This window comes from Berghia stephanieae, chromosome 8, assembly GCF_034508935.2.
Source record: "Berghia stephanieae isolate SIO BIC M18660-M18661 chromosome 8, UCSD_Bste_1.3, whole genome shotgun sequence".
Lineage (NCBI taxonomy): Eukaryota > Metazoa > Mollusca > Gastropoda > Nudibranchia > Aeolidiidae > Berghia > Berghia stephanieae.
In genome coordinates this window covers 41,450,946-41,468,445 of record NC_088367.1, presented here as the reverse complement: position 1 = coordinate 41,468,445, position 17,500 = coordinate 41,450,946, and the positions used below count along the sequence as shown (strand labels likewise).

At 38.0% G+C, this 17,500-nt stretch overlaps 2 protein-coding genes and 1 long non-coding RNA gene across 5 annotated transcripts in view; 1 reads left to right on the top strand and 2 right to left on the bottom strand.

The window, feature by feature from the left end:
* Positions 1-5,009, bottom strand: part of LOC144978698 (uncharacterized) — an 18,585-nt gene extending 13,576 nt beyond the window's left edge. Inside the window, exons 1-2 of one of the 3 annotated variants that reach the window (XM_078925109.1) lie at positions 4,855-4,995; positions 1,163-1,222 (exon numbers count right to left, since the gene is read on the bottom strand). The gene's annotated coding sequence lies outside the window, so the exon portion shown is untranslated. Of the gene's footprint in view, positions 1-283; positions 391-1,162; positions 1,223-4,854 lie in introns of those variants that run through there. The other 2 variants (XM_078925107.1, XM_078925108.1) reach the window with 2 other exon arrangements.
* Positions 2,065-4,647, bottom strand: LOC144978699 (uncharacterized). Its single transcript, XR_013646576.1, has 2 exons — positions 4,465-4,647; positions 2,065-3,319 (listed from the first exon to the last, which is right to left on the bottom strand). It is a non-coding gene; the product is annotated as an uncharacterized LOC144978699 (long non-coding RNA).
* Positions 5,010-11,048: 6,039 nt separating the features above from the next.
* Positions 11,049-17,500, top strand: part of LOC144978690 (elongator complex protein 4-like) — a 22,504-nt gene continuing 16,052 nt past the window's right edge. Inside the window, exons 1-4 of the mRNA XM_078925095.1 lie at positions 11,049-11,259; positions 14,273-14,308; positions 15,458-15,579; positions 17,053-17,151. Of these exons, the coding sequence (XP_078781221.1) occupies positions 11,136-11,259; positions 14,273-14,308; positions 15,458-15,579; positions 17,053-17,151 (381 nt within the window). The 5' untranslated portion in view covers positions 11,049-11,135. The remainder of the gene's footprint in view (positions 11,260-14,272; positions 14,309-15,457; positions 15,580-17,052; positions 17,152-17,500) is intronic.

The window sequence follows — 17,500 nt, the reverse complement described above, 5'->3', positions numbered from 1 at the left end:
TAGTAGTGGTAGTAGTGGTAGTAGTAGTAGTAGTAGTAGTAGTAGTAGTAGTAGTAGTAATAGTAGTAGTAGTAGTAGTAGTAGTAGTAGTAGTAGTAGTAGTAGTAGTAGTAGTAGTAGTAGTAGTAGTGTTATTGTTATTGGGGTACATTAGCCAGACAAAATCAGTAATGAGAATGTATATGAAAGATGCAGAGTACAGCTAGCCAGTACGCGAAAAAGCAGCACTGGTGGTAACTGTTCGAAACTTGCTCCGACGAGATGAAAATATTCCAGCACAAACCTCGATGGATGATTATTTCAAACAAGGAGCCAAATACAGAGGGCGTCTGTACACCAACTTCAATAGGATTCCACAGTCTGACGTCACGTCCGCCTAGCAACGAATCGGATGGCTCTAAACAAAAAAAATCCGTGCTTGGTCCAGGCAAGGAATAATTGGAAAATCGCTCAAAAAACAATTTTTATCTTAAATATGGTCCAGTATTTTGTACCAGATTGTCTACATCAGTCAGAGAGTCACTCCTGCAAGTTTTACAGATTTCCAAATGGACAGGCAGACAAAAAATTGAAGAAAAAGTGGACCACTTTAGTCAGGTAAGCACGCACGCCTCGTCGAACATTTGATAGAGTTCGTAGTCCAGATCTAGGTCAAGTTCTAGCTTACGTAGACCTATATTTTATGATTAAAGTGTACAATTGCACGAAATTATAAATAAAAATACATTCCAAACTAGGTTTTTATTGAAGTTGAAGCAAAAATGATATCTCAATCGTTTTGATGTTAAGGCTGATAAACTGAATGAGAGTTAAGTTCTACTGATAAGTGATAATTTTTTTAAAAGGAGAACAAGAAGAAAGAGAAGAGAATATTTGTTAAAATCTTACTTTAAACTCGATACCTTTATGGCAAAATGAAAATAAATAAATAAAATAACGCAACCTCTCCCCCCCCCCCCCCCCTCCCCTCACGCAGATCTCTCTCTCTCTCTCTCTCTCTCTCTCTCTCTCTCACACACACACACACACACACAAACACACATACTTTCCTCTTTTTTTTGGAAAGTTTCTCTGATTCTCTGCCATGCCTCCCTCCCCGACAGCCGAGGTGGCAACTCTGTGTGAACAAAGCAAGATGACGGCAGGGACCTCTCTCCTTTACCTGTGCCCGATTGTTGACACTCCAAAGTTTCCATCACCGCACTGTCCAGTACAGTACTGACTGAAATAAAGAGAAAACGCCAGTCTTGCCACACTCAACCCCAAGATCAACTTTAACTGTGTAAATTTAAGAATTCATATTTTTATATATACCTAGTCAAAATCATCAAAAGAAGTAATGAGGAAGTGCGACATTTTGCTGAATGTGCGATTTCATAAAAGACAGGCGAGAGACCCACCAGTAACCTAGTCTCTTGCACACCTTTGATTTATCATGCATTGAGCTGGTGTCAAACAAGATAGTCTAAAACAAAGTACTTATCAAATTAAATAATATACCCAATATGCCCAACAGAATTATTGTTTTTTTTTTAATCTTTTCATTTCAGGTGAAAGGACAAAAGATCCAACATCATCATCAAGAGTGTGTTCTTGTCACTTCAGAGATAGTGACAAAGCCAACCTCCCTGAATTGTTTGACAGAAATAAAAATAAATTGTTTCCATCAGAGCCAGAAAGAAAGAAAAGAAAAGTGACACAAGGAATTCCCACCCCATCTCAATTGGCACCAACATCAAGAAGTCCACCACCACCACCACCACCACCACCACCACCACCACCACCATCATCATCATCATCATCACCATCATCATCATCATCATCATCATCATCATCATAATCATCATCATCATCATCATCATCATCATCATCATCATCATCAGCTCAACTCTCTTCATCATCATCACAAAGTCCCACCTTTAAAAAAACCAGATTCCTCATCATCATTATTTTCCTCCTCATCATCATCCTCATTATCTTCTCCCTCATCATCATCTCAACTCTCGTCACCATCATCACAGGATTCCATCTTTTAAAAAAAAAACAGATTGTAGAACAAGTGAGGATATTTTAAATAGAACAACAAATTTAATTCAAGAACAAAAAATTACAGACAAAAATAAGGAAATAGCTAGCTTTAAAAAACCCAACTAAGTTAGATTCAACGCACTTACACTGTTTCAAGCCTTACAGAAAAAGTTCTTCGAATGGAGACAGGTGTACATTCTTTTAAAATATTTAATATTATTGTTCAATATGTTGAGTGCTTTAGAGGTAACATTATTTATTATAGTAGATGGGAAGTTCAGGAAGAGACAGTTGCATTAAAAGACCAAATTTTCATTATTACACTTATGAAACTTATACAGAACTACGCTAACCTTCATATTTCACAATTGTTTAGCGTTAGTGAAAGTACTATAACAAATATTATACAAACTTTTATTCATGTTTTACATAAGCCATACGCTTCTCTTTGAAAATGTTATGAAGGTTACATGCCCTTCTAGACATAAAAATAAACTATCAGCTCCATCATCATTTTTAAGATTTCCAAATTGCAGAATGATCATTGATTGTACAGATGACCAAATTGCTATTCCTAAAGAAATGGATAAACAACGGTTAACTTATTCTTCTTATAGGTCCATGAATTCTGTTAAAGCTCTTGTTGGTCTAAGTCCAAATGGTGTGATAAATTTTATTTCTAAACATGATCCAGGGTCTGTCTCGGATAAGGTCATTGTACAAAATTGTGGATTACTAAAACTTTTAATTTTAAGCCCTGGAGAATTAATTTTAGCAGATAAAGGTAATAAAGGTAAAACCCCATCCTGATTCAAGATATTTTACCTCAAGGAGTAACTGTAAATATCCCTCCCTTTTTACATAATAAATTTACTGAAAATGAGATTTTATTAACAAAAGAAATTGCTTCATGTAGAATTCATGTTGAGAGGGCTAATGAAAGACTGAAAAATGTTAACATCCTCTCATATATTCCAACCATGTTAAGAGAAACATCTGATATTATTTTTCAATTTGTTGCAGCACTTGTCAATCCCCAGTCTCCTCTTATTAAGGAGATTGCATTTTGTTAGCTTTGCCATTTATTTTGTACAACACACATATTTTGTTCATCATCATCAAATCACCATTCAAAATAATGGTTTTGTAGGTCCATACATGATTTTACATGATAAACATGACAAATTATGGCATTGTTGTATCAATGTATGTTCAATGTCATTAACATTGTTAAATAAAACCACACAAATTAGTTTTGGACTGAATCAACCCAGGCATCATCAAGATAGATCTGTGGAAGTAAAAGAATAAAAGATTCAAATTTAGAGCTGCGACCATGCTCAATAGGCAAAAAACAAACAAACTAATTAAACGTCTGTTGTGGTCTTGTGGTATGACACTCGCTTTCAGATCAGAAGGTCCTGGGTTTGGGCCTCGCTCGGCACATAGTTGAGTCCTTGGAGAAGGCTCTTTACTCACAATCTCTCACCGTACTCAGGTGTCAAATGAGTACCTGGCGTTGTCTCTGTCCGAAAAAATTGTAATATCGCCCAACAGGCATCATGTCCCGTCTTACATGTTAAATGTTGCTGTTGGCCAGGGACCCCTTGTAAAGCACTTTGAGCACATTTAGTGGATATTACGCTGTATAAAAACTCAATTAAAAAAACAAATTAAGTGATTCTTTCATTCATCTTGCTTTGTTGATAAGGGGGAAACCCGAAACGTCCATTTTATCTGTTTTCGTATATTAAATTGAAGTTCACATTCAATTTCACAATGTTATTGATTTCTTCGAGTTTCAAGCAGCAACATTTACATTACACCTTAACCCAATAGGAAGTTTAGTTTACCGTGACTAACACTGGTCTAAATAAATCCTTTATTCATCCCATAGAGGAAATTTATCTCTAGGGTCTATTCCCAGGGAAGACTGGAATAACCACGGTGCAGCGCCGCAAATTGAGCTAGGGCGAGGTGACTTGCTCAAGGCCACACAGCGCAGCGGCGGGTGAACGAACTCGGTACCTTTCGGGTACGAAGCAAAAACCGTACCGCTGATCCACGCTGCCCCACATGAAGTATGATAAAATGTCTAGCGTGATTGGTGATTGTAATGCTCATATGAGTATTATAATAAAGGTTACAACACGATACTAAATAGTATGTAGTAGACTATAGTCAATAGCAACGAAAATTAGCGAAGCAAGACTAAGACCTCAAAGACTCAAAGTCCGTGTTCCATAAGATAAAAACACAATAATTCAATGACTCCCTCTCTCTCTCTCCCTAACTAAAATCGAACGTAAACAGTTAAATCTTTCCATTGGATATACTAAATCTGCCTAAACTCAAAGTAAACTGATTATTGTCCAACAGTAGTTTTACGGAGATGTGAGATTTTGAGAGTGAGAATGAGAAGACGAAATGACTTACCTTCACAGAATACTCTTTATTCTTCATGCTGGCTTGAACTTTGCCGAACATCAAGCCATCTGAGTAAGTGAAAGTCAAAACAGGACCTGACTGATGATGATTTTCACCTCGCGAGACACTTTTATGCTCATTGGAGAAGTATTTCATAAGGGCGGTGATGGAAATAGAGTTCGTGTCAGCCATTTTTCTCGACTGTTTAGAGCCAGCCGGTTTGTTGCCATGCGTTGCTGCGCAGGATTACGTCACGACTTAGGAAGCCTATTCCAACAACATTGAATCAAGATCTAAAAATATATCAAATATATTTAGAATCAACAACCGAAGAATTGATTTCAACAACACAAGGAAACATCTAATGCCTCAGCACCTTAACAAACATCAATACCTTACCTAAATAGCTAAGAACACGCACTGGGCAGAGATTTACGGAAGCAAATTGCTAAACTGGATGCGAGGAACCATAGAGTCTGTGCCAGGAACAGTAGTGTTGGGTTATTTGATCGCTTTTACTCGATCGACGACCGAGCGCCAAGCCACGAGTCAGTGCTCGATCTCAATGCCGGAAGAGCGAGTTAGTAAAACGATCACTCGATCGTAAAACGATCAAGCGGGTTGTGAGCTTGAGACGATCTTGACACGTGAGACGAGCTTGAGACGATCAGGATTCGAGCGAGCGGAGGGGTAACGAGTGTTTCGAATCATTTCAAATTCAAACGATCACAGTTTGCCATCCGATACCAATCGCCAATGTTTGCACACGGTAGTCTGTGGTTCTTCCACAGCCCTCACTCCTTGTCAGATGTTAGTGTGTCTGGGTGGCAGTGGCAGGGAAATTCGTATAGGTGTATCACGCGTGTGTGACAAGACTTCATTAAACCTACTAAAGTTTGACTATCACACACACACACACACATACACACACACACACACTAAGGCTATTTCTATGACACACACGCATCCCTCTATCAATGAACACTCCTACAGTAGTGCGGCTATGTGGTCTAGTCATGACGTAACTATAGGTAGTACTCTAGTCGACCATGGCTCTCGTGCATTATAATGGTCTAGTGGTATGACACCCGCTTTGGGATCGGAAAGTCCTGGGTTCGAGCCTCGCGCTCGGTGCATAGTTGAGTCTTTGGACAAGGCTCTTTACTCACATTCTCTCACCGTACTCAGGTGTAAAATGAGTACCTGGCCGTTAACAGCGTTGTCTTTGTCTGAAAAATTGTAATATCGCCTAACAGGCGGCATGTCCCGTCCTACATATTAAATGTTGCTGTTGACCGGGGACCCCTTTACAAAGCGCTTTGATCACATTTAGTGGATATTGTAAAGCTCAATTTTTTAAAGTAAAACATTAGCTTTGAATATGGAATGTTTCAATTTTAGATGCCTGTGTATTCTTTGTTAGTTCCCATCATCATCATCATCATCATCATCATCATCATCATCATCATCATCATCAGGGGCAGCGGTACGGTCTTTGGTTGGCACCCGAAAGGTACCGAGTTCGATCACCCGCCGCTGAGTGGTCTTGAGCAAGTCACCTTGCCCTAACTAAATTTGCGGCGCTGCACTGCGGCTATCGCTTGGGTTATTCCAGTCTTCCCTTAGAATAGACCCGAAAGACGAATCTCCCCTATGGGATGAATAAAGGGAATTATGTTTAATTTATTTATCATCACCATCATATCAGCGGATCATCATCATCACCACCACCACCACCACCCTAATAATAATGGATAAAATAAATATCAACACATTTCAATGTAATAATCAATCTAAAATCAATCAGTGCTCCTAAAAGACCCTTTGATTTCTTTGTCTAATTCGTTCCATACTTTTGGAGTCCCGACAAAGAAAGATTTTCAGCTAACTATAGTTTATATATGGGAATATTAATCAGTCGTTTATATTGGAATCGGAGTTGTCTAGCAGGTGTATTAGTTCAAAGCGCATTTCCAAGGATTTACCATGCTCAATGAACTTCACAATATTTTATTTAATTTATTCCTCCGGCACGCCATATCGACCCATACATCCATTTCGTACAGTAGGTACCGATCGCTGTTTGGAGTCTTTTGTATTAAAGCTCTTTACAATACCCGTCATTGCTTATAAGATAAGAATACATTCACACCTGAGTCAAGTGCCTGACACACGGACTTAACGTCTGGATCACAATTTTCAACAATCACTGTCACTCATCCGGCCATTGACAAGGCTTGATTTTGTGACAAGAGACACCGTACCACTGAGCGACCGAACAAATAATCACCATCTGCGCCATCGTCATCATCATCATCATCATCATTATCATCATCCTCATCACAGCCGTAACAGCCAGCAAAACCACAATCATCATCTTCGGGTCCGGTCTATCCGTGTGGGGGGTGGGGGTGGAACCTGCTAAAGTATTTCATTTTTTAAACAGAAACACGATAATCATCATCATCATCATCATCGTCATCCATTGTCGTCGGCATCGTTATCATCGTGTCCGGGCAATCCGTGTGTGTCTGGGTGTGGAACTCTGCTAAATATTATTATTATCTACCTACCTAATAAAAACACACCATTCTTGTTCATTTATTTTTCAAATAATAAAATGAAAGGCACGACCTTTCCCGCACACACAAGAGGCGATGACGACCAGTGACAAATTATGGGAGGTGGGGGCGGCCGACAACTTTTGGCGCGACATAAATATGAAATGTTAAGGTGACAGCGGGATGATGGTGGTGGGAGGGGGGGGGGGGGGGGTCTCAACCCTTCACCATCAACAACTGTTTGATGGCGTGTGTGTGTGTGTGTGTGTGTGTGTGTGTGGTATGTGTGTGTGATGCGACGAACGATCATAATCAAGGCTGCCAGACAGCCAGATTTCTTCTTGCCCAAGTAGTCAAATAGACCCCAAATAGCCCAACACCACAAGCATTCTGACTCCCTTGAAAAACTCATTTGTTTTGATTAACAAAACAATCGACTACAGTTGGATAAACTTATCTTTTCATTTTTTTTTAAATAAAAGATTTTTTTTTTTAAATGAATAATAATAGAAAAGCGTTTCTTAGTAACCAATTTTGAACTTGGCCATCTGGCAGCCCCCATCATAACCAGCTGCAGTCAAGCCAGCCACAGACATAAGAGAGGGAGGGGTATGTGAAGTTTCCTGTGGCAAACGAGTTGCTCGTGTTTTTTTTTTTTCAAACGAATCATGGCTCGATGACGTCACTGACTCGAAACCCGCCCGAAACCGACTCGATTTTAGAGGACTCGATCGAAAACCCGCTCGATTTGATCGTTTCAAACTCGACCCAGCACTAAGGAACAGGTAGTGTTGGGTTATTTGATCGCTTTTACTCGATCGACGACCGAGCGCCAAGCCACGAGTCAGTGCTCGATCTCAATGCCGGAAGAGCGAGTTAGTAAAACGATCACTCGATCGTAAAACGATCAAGCGGGTTGTGAGCTTGAGACGATCTTGACACGTGAGACGAGCTTGAGACGATCAGGATTCGAGCGAGCGGAGGGTTAACGAGTGTTTCGAATCATTTCAAATTCAAACGATCACAGTTTGCCATCCGATACCAATCGCCAATGTTTGCACACGGTAGTCTGTGGTTCTTCCACAGCCCTCACTCCTTGTCAGATGTTAGTGTGTCTGGGTGGCAGTGGCAGGGAAATTCGTATAGGTGTATCACGCGTGTGTGACAAGACTTCATTAAACCTACTAAAGTTTGACTATCACACACACACACACACATACACACACACACACTAAGGCTATTTCTATGACACACACGCATCCCTCTATCAATGAACACTCCTACAGTAGTGCGGCTATGTGGTCTAGTCATGACGTAACTATAGGTAGTACTCTAGTCGACCATGGCTCTCGTGCATTATAATGGTCTAGTGGTATGACACCCGCTTTGGGATCGGAAAGTCCTGGGTTCGAGCCTCGCGCTCGGTGCATAGTTGAGTCTTTGGACAAGGCTCTTTACTCACATTCTCTCACCGTACTCAGGTGTAAAATGAGTACCTGGCCGTTAACAGCGTTGTCTTTGTCTGAAAAATTGTAATATCGCCTAACAGGCGGCATGTCCCGTCCTACATATTAAATGTTGCTGTTGACCGGGGACCCCTTTACAAAGCGCTTTGATCACATTTAGTGGATATTGTAAAGCTCAATTTTTTAAAGTAAAACATTAGCTTTGAATATGGAATGTTTCAATTTTAGATGCCTGTGTATTCTTTGTTAGTTCCCATCATCATCATCATCATCATCATCATCATCATCATCATCATCATCATCATCATCATCATCATCATCATCATCAGGGGCAGCGGTACGGTCTTTGGTTGGCACCCGAAAGGTACCGAGTTCGATCACCCGCCGCTGAGTGGTCTTGAGCAAGTCACCTTGCCCTAACTAAATTTGCGGCGCTGCACTGCGGCTATCGCTTGGGTTATTCCAGTCTTCCCTTAGAATAGACCCGAAAGACGAATCTCCCCTATGGGATGAATAAAGGGAATTATGTTTAATTTATTTATCATCACCATCATATCAGCGGGATCATCATCATCACCACACACCACCACCACCCTAATAATAATGGATAAAATAAATATCAACACATTTCAATGTAATAATCAATCTAAAATCAATCAGTGCTCCTAAAAGACCCTTTGATTTCTTTGTCTAATTCGTTCCATACTTTTGGAGTCCCGACAAAGAAAGATTTTCAGCTAACTATAGTTTATATATGGGAATATTAATCAGTCGTTTATATTGGAATCGGAGTTGTCTAGCAGGTGTATTAGTTCAAAGCGCATTTCCAAGGATTTACCATGCTCAATGAACTTCACAATATTTTATTTAATTTATTCCTCCGGCACGCCATATCGACCATACATCCATTTCGTACAGTAGGTACCGATCGCTGTTTGGAGTCTTTTTGTATTAAAGCTCTTTACAATACCCGTCATTGCTTATAAGATAAGAATACATTCACACCTGAGTCAAGTGCCTGACACACGGACTTAACGTCTGGATCACAATTTTCAACAATCACTGTCACTCATCCGGCCATTGACAAGGCTTGATTTTGTGACAAGAGACACCGTACCACTGAGCGACCGAACAAATAATCACCATCTGCGCCATCGTCATCATCATCATCATCATCATTATCATCATCCTCATCACAGCCGTAACAGCCAGCAAAACCACAATCATCATCTTCGGGTCCGGTCTATCCGTGTGGGGGGTGGGGTGGAACCTGCTAAAGTATTTCATTTTTTAAACAGAAACACGATAATCATCATCATCATCATCATCATCGTCATCCATTGTCGTCGGCATCGTTATCATCGTGTCCGGGCAATCCGTGTGTGTCTGGGTGTGGAACCTGCTAAATATTATTATTATCTACCTACCTAATAAAAACACACCATTCTTGTTCATTTATTTTTCAAATAATGAAATGAAAGGCACGACCTTTCCCGCACACACAAGAGGCGATGACGACCAGTGACAAATTATGGGAGGTGGGGGCGGCCGACAACTTTTGGCGCGACATAAATATGAAATGTTAAGGTGACAGCGGGATGATGGTGGTGGGAGGGGGGGGGGGGGTCTCAACCCTTCACCATCAACAACTGTTTGATGGCGTGTGTGTGTGTGTGTGTGTGTGTGTGTGTGTGTTATGTGTGTGTGATGCGACGAACGATCATAATCAAGGCTGCCAGACAGCCAGATTTCTTCTTGCCCAAGTAGTCAAATAGACCCCAAATAGCCCAACACCACAAGCATTCTGACTCCCTTGAAAAACTCATTTGTTTTGATTAACAAAACAATCGACTACAGTTGGATAAACTTATCTTTTCATTTTTTTTAAATAAAAGATTTTTTTTTTAAATGAATAATAATAGAAAAGCGTTTCTTAGTAACCAATTTTGAACTTGGCCATCTGGCAGCCCCCATCATAACCAGCTGCAGTCAAGCCAGCCACAGACATAAGAGAGGGGGGGGTATGTGAAGTTTCCTGTGGCAAACGAGTTGCTCGTGTTTTTTTTTTTCAAACGAATCACTGCTCGATGACGTCACTGACTCGAAACCCGCCCGAAACCGACTCGATTTTAGAGGACTCGATCGAAAACCCGCTCGATTTGATCGTTTCAAACTCGACCCAGCACTAGACTGTCAGACTGCACTGACACACCCGAAGTAACACACACACACACACAACACACACACACACACACACACACACACACACACACACACACACACACACACACTGTTCGCGGCAAGCGTCCATACCTATATACCATAGATAACACAGTAGTCTGTGATAGACTGCGCCGACATATTCATTCATTCATTCATTCATCATCATCATCATCATCATCATCATCATCATCATCATCATCATCATCATAATCATCATCATCATCACCATCATCATCATCATCATCATTATTATTATTATACCAACGGTGATGAACACGGACAATGAATATGTGTGGACTCACATCTGTACACGATGACTCACATCATATACGATAATAATACAAGGAAGCACTTGATTAAAAAGATTAAAGACATGAATCGGAGTAACGAAAACCGAACCTCTGATACAACTTAAAAATTATAAAGGAAAATGACAACAAGTTTCCAAAAGAGGGCGAGAATAAAGATTGGTCAAATACCTGGAACTAGGCCGTCTTTATATAACAACCAATTACTCGTTTCCACTGGAATACCCTCTCTCGATAATGTGATAGGTAGGCAATGGGACGGTCATGGGATGCTCTCCTCTGCCTCTGCTTACTTAATTTCTTTCTGTCCCACAGCCCAAATGATGATCTGACTGTTGTTGTTCTCTACTGTAATTGTGGTGAGGTACCGCTATACTACGACCATGATCAGCAGGCCAACCAATTTCTCAATTCACGTCTGTATCAAATCATTTTGGCTATGGATCTTTGATAGATGACTTTTAATTTTAATTTTAAATTTGTTGATGAATGAATTGTAAACTAAACAGAGACTGAGATTATTCACAGACACCGTTTTTTAAAACTTCACTCTTTTTTTATTTTCTTATGAATCATACATTTTCCAGGATACGAAGACTTTAACTTTAACTTTAATAGTAATTAGAGACATGAAAAGAGTTAATGGTAATAATAATACAATATCAATTAGGGAGGCCTTCCGTAAGCTACTACTACTACTACATCCCGCCCCAGTAAAAGGCTATAAGAGGGATTATTTTGGTGGGGTATATTTAAAAAGTGGGGCTTGGTTTTTTGGCGGGAAAGAAAATAAAGGAAGAAAGTACTGGAAAAAATTAGACTTATTGTTTTGTCTGTTTACTGTTTTTCACTACTCTCATCTCTGCTTTTCTTTCATTTTCTTGTGTCACGCCGCACTTCAAGCTTCAGATCTGTAAGAGAAGGTGTGTTAATATAATCTGAAAGAGATGCATTGTCATTAGTAGCTGCAAGAGATGGCATAATATGATTAGTAACATTATATATACATACAAATACATATATGAACAATCACTATTGAAAGTGAATGGTCTTCAGTTGTATATATAAGCAACGTGTTTGCGTAAATTATTCTTAAAAGTTTTAAAATCTCCATTAAACTGGTATTAATGGTCTGGATATAGTTGAATAACATTGCAGATACGTGAAAATAATTTTTTGTCACAGAAGAAATAAATTGATATACGAAAATAATAATTATTGCGTCGTAATTAGCGTATCTTATAAATAATGATAATTTTCAAATGATGTAGACTTATTTGGATTAATTTCCCTTTAATTACTCCTAAAGGGGAATAAATCTTTAAAGAACATTGGAAAAAGTTGGAAAAATTCCAGTTTTTTAAATAGTTGGGGATGGTGTGTTAATTGAAATTAGTTAAATGACGTCATAGATGATATCGAATACTATCAATTTCTTTGTTTTTATTTCCTGTGTCTTACTTCCTGTAAATCTTACCGGTTGCCACGAAAAATTTAAAACTTGTCTATTATTTTCAATCAACTTTCTCAACTCCTCAACTCTCATTCGATCAACTTTCTCAACTCAACTCTCATTCAATCAACTTTCTCAACTCTTCAACTCTCATCATGTCTGAACCGTCTGCACCGTCAACGAGCCGGGAGGAAACCCCAGCTAAACGGCCTCGCGTAGAAGATGGAGGTCGCATTGTACCCCTGAGTCTGTGGAAGCTGGCTACACGCATTGACACGGATGAGAAAGCCATTGGATTATGATAAAAAAAAATTTCCCCCCTCCCAAACCCCCAACTAACTATTATCGAAAAAAAGTTCCCCCCTCCCAGAAAAAAAAATAAAAGTCTCCCCCTTCCCAAACCCCCAACTTTTATTTTTTAAAAAAAGTTTCCCCCCTCCCAAACCCCCAAGTTAAAAAAAAAAAAAAAATTCCCCCCTCTCAAACCCATTTACAACTATTATAAAAAAAAGTTCCCCCCCTCTCAAACCCCCAACTATTATAGAAAAAAAAACATTCCCCCTACCAAACCCCCAACTAACTGTTAAAGAAAACAAGTTTCCCCCCCCCCCCCCCCCCCCCCCCAAAAAAAAAGCTCCCCCTTCCCAAACCCCCAAGTGTTAGAGAAATCGGGACTTTATTTTTAAGTTACAACCTTCGTTTTTTATTTAGTTATTCTTTTATCTAAAACAAGTTTACATCCTCCCAAACCCCCAACTGTAATAATTTACAAATATTTTTAAAAGTTTCCATTATGTTTTTTATTAAATCACTCCCATTAAATCTGGAAAAAAATATGGGCTGACGAAAATGAGCTGATGAAGCGATTTAAGACTGAAACGTTCATGTTTTTGTTTTCAATTAAACGTTAAGTAAACGTTTATGTACTTTTTGTATTTAGCCACCCAAGTAATTTTATAAATACGCTACTCAATACTGCTCTTGCACAAAATACAATGGCGGCCGAGGATGATCAAAACAATGGTTGTATGAGGAGAGTTTAAACTTTGACTAATCCATAAAGGTTTGAACTATAGACTTAAAAATGCTTCTATATGATGACAAATTGAATAAATAAACATATGACAAAAGATCACCGGTGAAAATACAAATCAGAAGAAGACTTGGGATATAGTAGCTTATGGAAGGTCTCCCATCAATTAATATATATTTTAAAATTACACTGGTCAGGCAACAATTATAAACCAAGAAGTGGCCTGCTATTTTATGTTGTAGTTGTATTGTATACAATGCATTACATGGGCCGTTATTCATGTGGATAGCATGGCCGAATTGGTTAGAGTTAGTTAGAGGACAATCTCAGTTTCTATACATGCATTCATTGTCATTCATTGTCAAAAGTTAAAAATCACCTCTTGATTTTCTTAGATTATGTGCACTCAGCAAATGACTAAAACTTGGCCAAACTTAGTCCGAATGTGCCATGATTTTAGTCTCAGACTTTCTTAGTCAGCTCACATGAAATCCGATTTTTTTCAAGTCATTGTCATTGATTGAAGTCAGAGATAGTTAGAGACTAAGCACTAGTCTGCATTCATGAAAATGTATGGTTTCCTCAAACTCAACGACTTCATGATATGTCGCTCTTTCTCTTTACTTTTTTGTGGTAAATTTCTGTTACGGTTACTTTGAGAATAGTACCTACCCATGGAAGGATTAAAAAATAATGCCTGATTACTTAATAGTTACAATTAACTGGTAATTTTGTTTTCCTTATTTATCTATTATTATTTTTTTATCTTTCAGGTGGTGGCCTTGGTGTAGGCACAGTGTTGATGATTGGTAAGTGTTGTTAAATGCCCGTTTCTTGTTTCTGACTTTTTTTTTTTAGTTTTCAAAAACTTTTTTACAATTTATTATCCTGATAATATCCCAGTCATTTCGAAATAGTACTATGTTGGGAAGATTCAGATTCTAAAAATTGAATTTATTGTCATGAGTTCGAGACATGGGTCAACGTAGAGGCGATTTGAAGGAAAAGGGGAAAAAAATATATTGGTCTAGTTATATGAATGGAAATTACCCATTCATGGCCATGATGATGATTTTGTGACCAGTAATATTAATTATTAATAATAATAATAATAATAATGATTATGATAACAATAATATAATAATAATAATAATAATAATAATAATAATAATAATAATAATAATAATAATAATAATAATAATAATAATAGTAACAATGATAATATTAATGATAATTAATAAGATGAAGAAGGAGGAGGAGGAGGAAAAGAAGAAGAAGCTTGAGATGTGCTTATTTTTTATTTATCTTTATTTTTGCATTGTGGTTTTCAGATGTCGATTATATACATTTTCAGTGGTTCAAAGTTTTGAGTTGAGACACCTGAACAAATTATTGTGGATGTTAGATTCTCTTATTCTTCAAATTCGTAAAGCACATGAAGTCAGATTTGATCCCGGTTTTTGTATGTACATATGAAAGTAATAGATTGCAACCCTTTGGACAGGATGCTAGCCTTTAACAAAGTACTTTGCTATAAAAGGGTTTGGATGGGAACAGAACAGACAATGGACGTTTCGGGTAAAAACTTTTCATCAGCAAAACAATAATCAATGGAGCACAGATGCTAAAATCCTCACTACGTTTTGTTTTATTTGTTTACCATGTTCTTTGTTCATTTGTTTTGGTGATGAAGGGTTTGTACTCAAAACGTTCATTGTCTGTACTTTTCCCATCTGAAGCCTTTCCATTTTCACCTTTTTGTTAGGATTTTTGTGATTCCATATTTCAGGTTCTTCCCAACAAATCTAATAAATCTATATACCCAAGCACTGTTTAGTGGAGAGGGGTATCAGCTCATTCTCTTGTAATTGTTTTGATGTTGGGTTTTTTTATTCTTACTTGTCATCACATTTTCTCTATCCCAATGAAAACACATAAACATACAAACCAACAAACAGAGGAAGACTCTCATGGTAACTACGCCAGACTGATGATGAAATATTTTGCTGCAGAAGCTGTCATGACCTATCAGTCCCTTCTTCTAACAAGTAAAAATTCAGACCCTCAACAGTTGATGAAGGTAAAACCTTTGATAAAGAAATTCTATTGTTCTATGTAAATATGGAAGTGAAAATTCGAAACAGCTAGCAAGCAGGCTGCAAGATTTTTTTTTTTTTTTTTAATCCACAAAAAGCCTGCAGACTTAGAGAAAAATACAATGAAAAAAAAAAGTCACAAAATCAGCCTTTGTTAAAAAAATAAACAAAAAAAAAAACCTTGAGCTTTTATAAAGCTCAATGTCCACTAAATGTGTTCAAAGCGCTTTACAAAGGGTCCCAGGCCAACAGCAATGCTTAACATGTAGAATGAGACATGACGCCTGTTAGGCGATATTGCAATTTTTGTCAGACAGAGATAATGGTGTATCAGTTTATTTTTTGGTTCCATTTACCTTTTTTTTTTTTTTTTTTTTCCACTTCATGTATGTTGGCATCAAATTGTTGATTTATTGGCGAAAGCCTAAGATTGAATAAACTTTGAAAACTTTGAAAGCTGTTAACTGCCAGGTTCTTATTGTACACCTGAGTAGGGTGAGTAAAGAGCCTTTTCCTACTCAGAGTGGATTATCTTCTAGGGGTCAAATCTCAGATCCCCTTATCACTCAGAAAAAATATGCTGTTATTGTACGCCAGTTAGTATCCTCTGTAGTGTTATTGAGGTAGAATTTTCTGGCAATTAGAAGTTATAAGGTTTGATCTCCAGTCAAGTGATTTTTTTTACTTCTGTTTTTTTTTGTTGGATAGGGGGAGGGGGGGGGGAGTGACTTTTTCCTGCATTTTTATTTTTGCTTCATTTATCACGATAGTGTAGTCATACCTGCCTACTTCTGCGGATCGTCCGTAATTGTTACGGAAATTAGGTAACAATTTTGGACATACGGAATGGAAGAATTATTACGGATTTTGATTTCTCAACAATTTGGTTAGAGAGGAAAAAAAACTAATTTTTTTTTTCTTTTAAGTCTCCACAGTTATCAAAGAAAGAAAAAAAATGTTCCCTTAAAGTTATAAAGGCAACTGCTCAGTTCACGCTCATGATAGCTTAGCCGATTGCCAGCTCGTAATGGTGGAGTCCATAACATTTATTTTACATATAGAAAGTTGTAGATACGCAGTATTTTTTTTTTTCTTTTTTTTTTGTTGTTGTTGTTGTTGTTGTTGTTAATTGATGGAGTATTACTAAAATTGTACCATTTATTACTGATGAATTTTGTGTTGGCTAATGATTTTGAAATGTTCAAGTAGACAGGTATGTATAGAAATCATATTATTAAAAGTGGCCATTTTTATTTTCCTGGTTGAATTCTGGTGGTTCTCCTTGGATTGGAGCACATCAAATTGTTTTATTTTGTTCTTGTGTACAAAAGTAATTAAGAATATAATGAAAAAGAAAACAGACAAGCAAATTGTCATGACTATCAGAAATTCTGAATATGCATTCAAATTCAATTTGATCCATAGATCAATTTTTTTTTTTTTTGTTCTGTTTGTAGGAACTTCCGTCTCCAATTGAAATTAACGCCAAGCAAAAATTAACTGCGCCTTCAACGCAATCATCAGATGTTGTCAGTGGTGCTCCCCCGTTAAATCAGGTAAAATGTCATTCAGTAGAAATAACTGGTGATTTGTCAAAATACATTTTTACTTTTACTTTTATTTATGAAAATATCCCTGTTGCATATCAAATTTTAATTTACAAAAATCAATGAAAACACATATAACAGGCCTCGAAGTGGGCCGGGAAAACCGGGAAAAGCCGGGAACTTTATTTTGAAATTTCCCGACCGGGAAAAGCCGGGAAAATCGTTGAAAATTGTCTGGGGCCGGGAAAAAGCCGTGAGAAAAATTTAGGTGAACAACAACCCAACATGTATTCTTCCGCGTAATCATTACCCAACCTGCGAACGATCGGCTTAGAGCATGGCAGCAGCCTCTTATGGT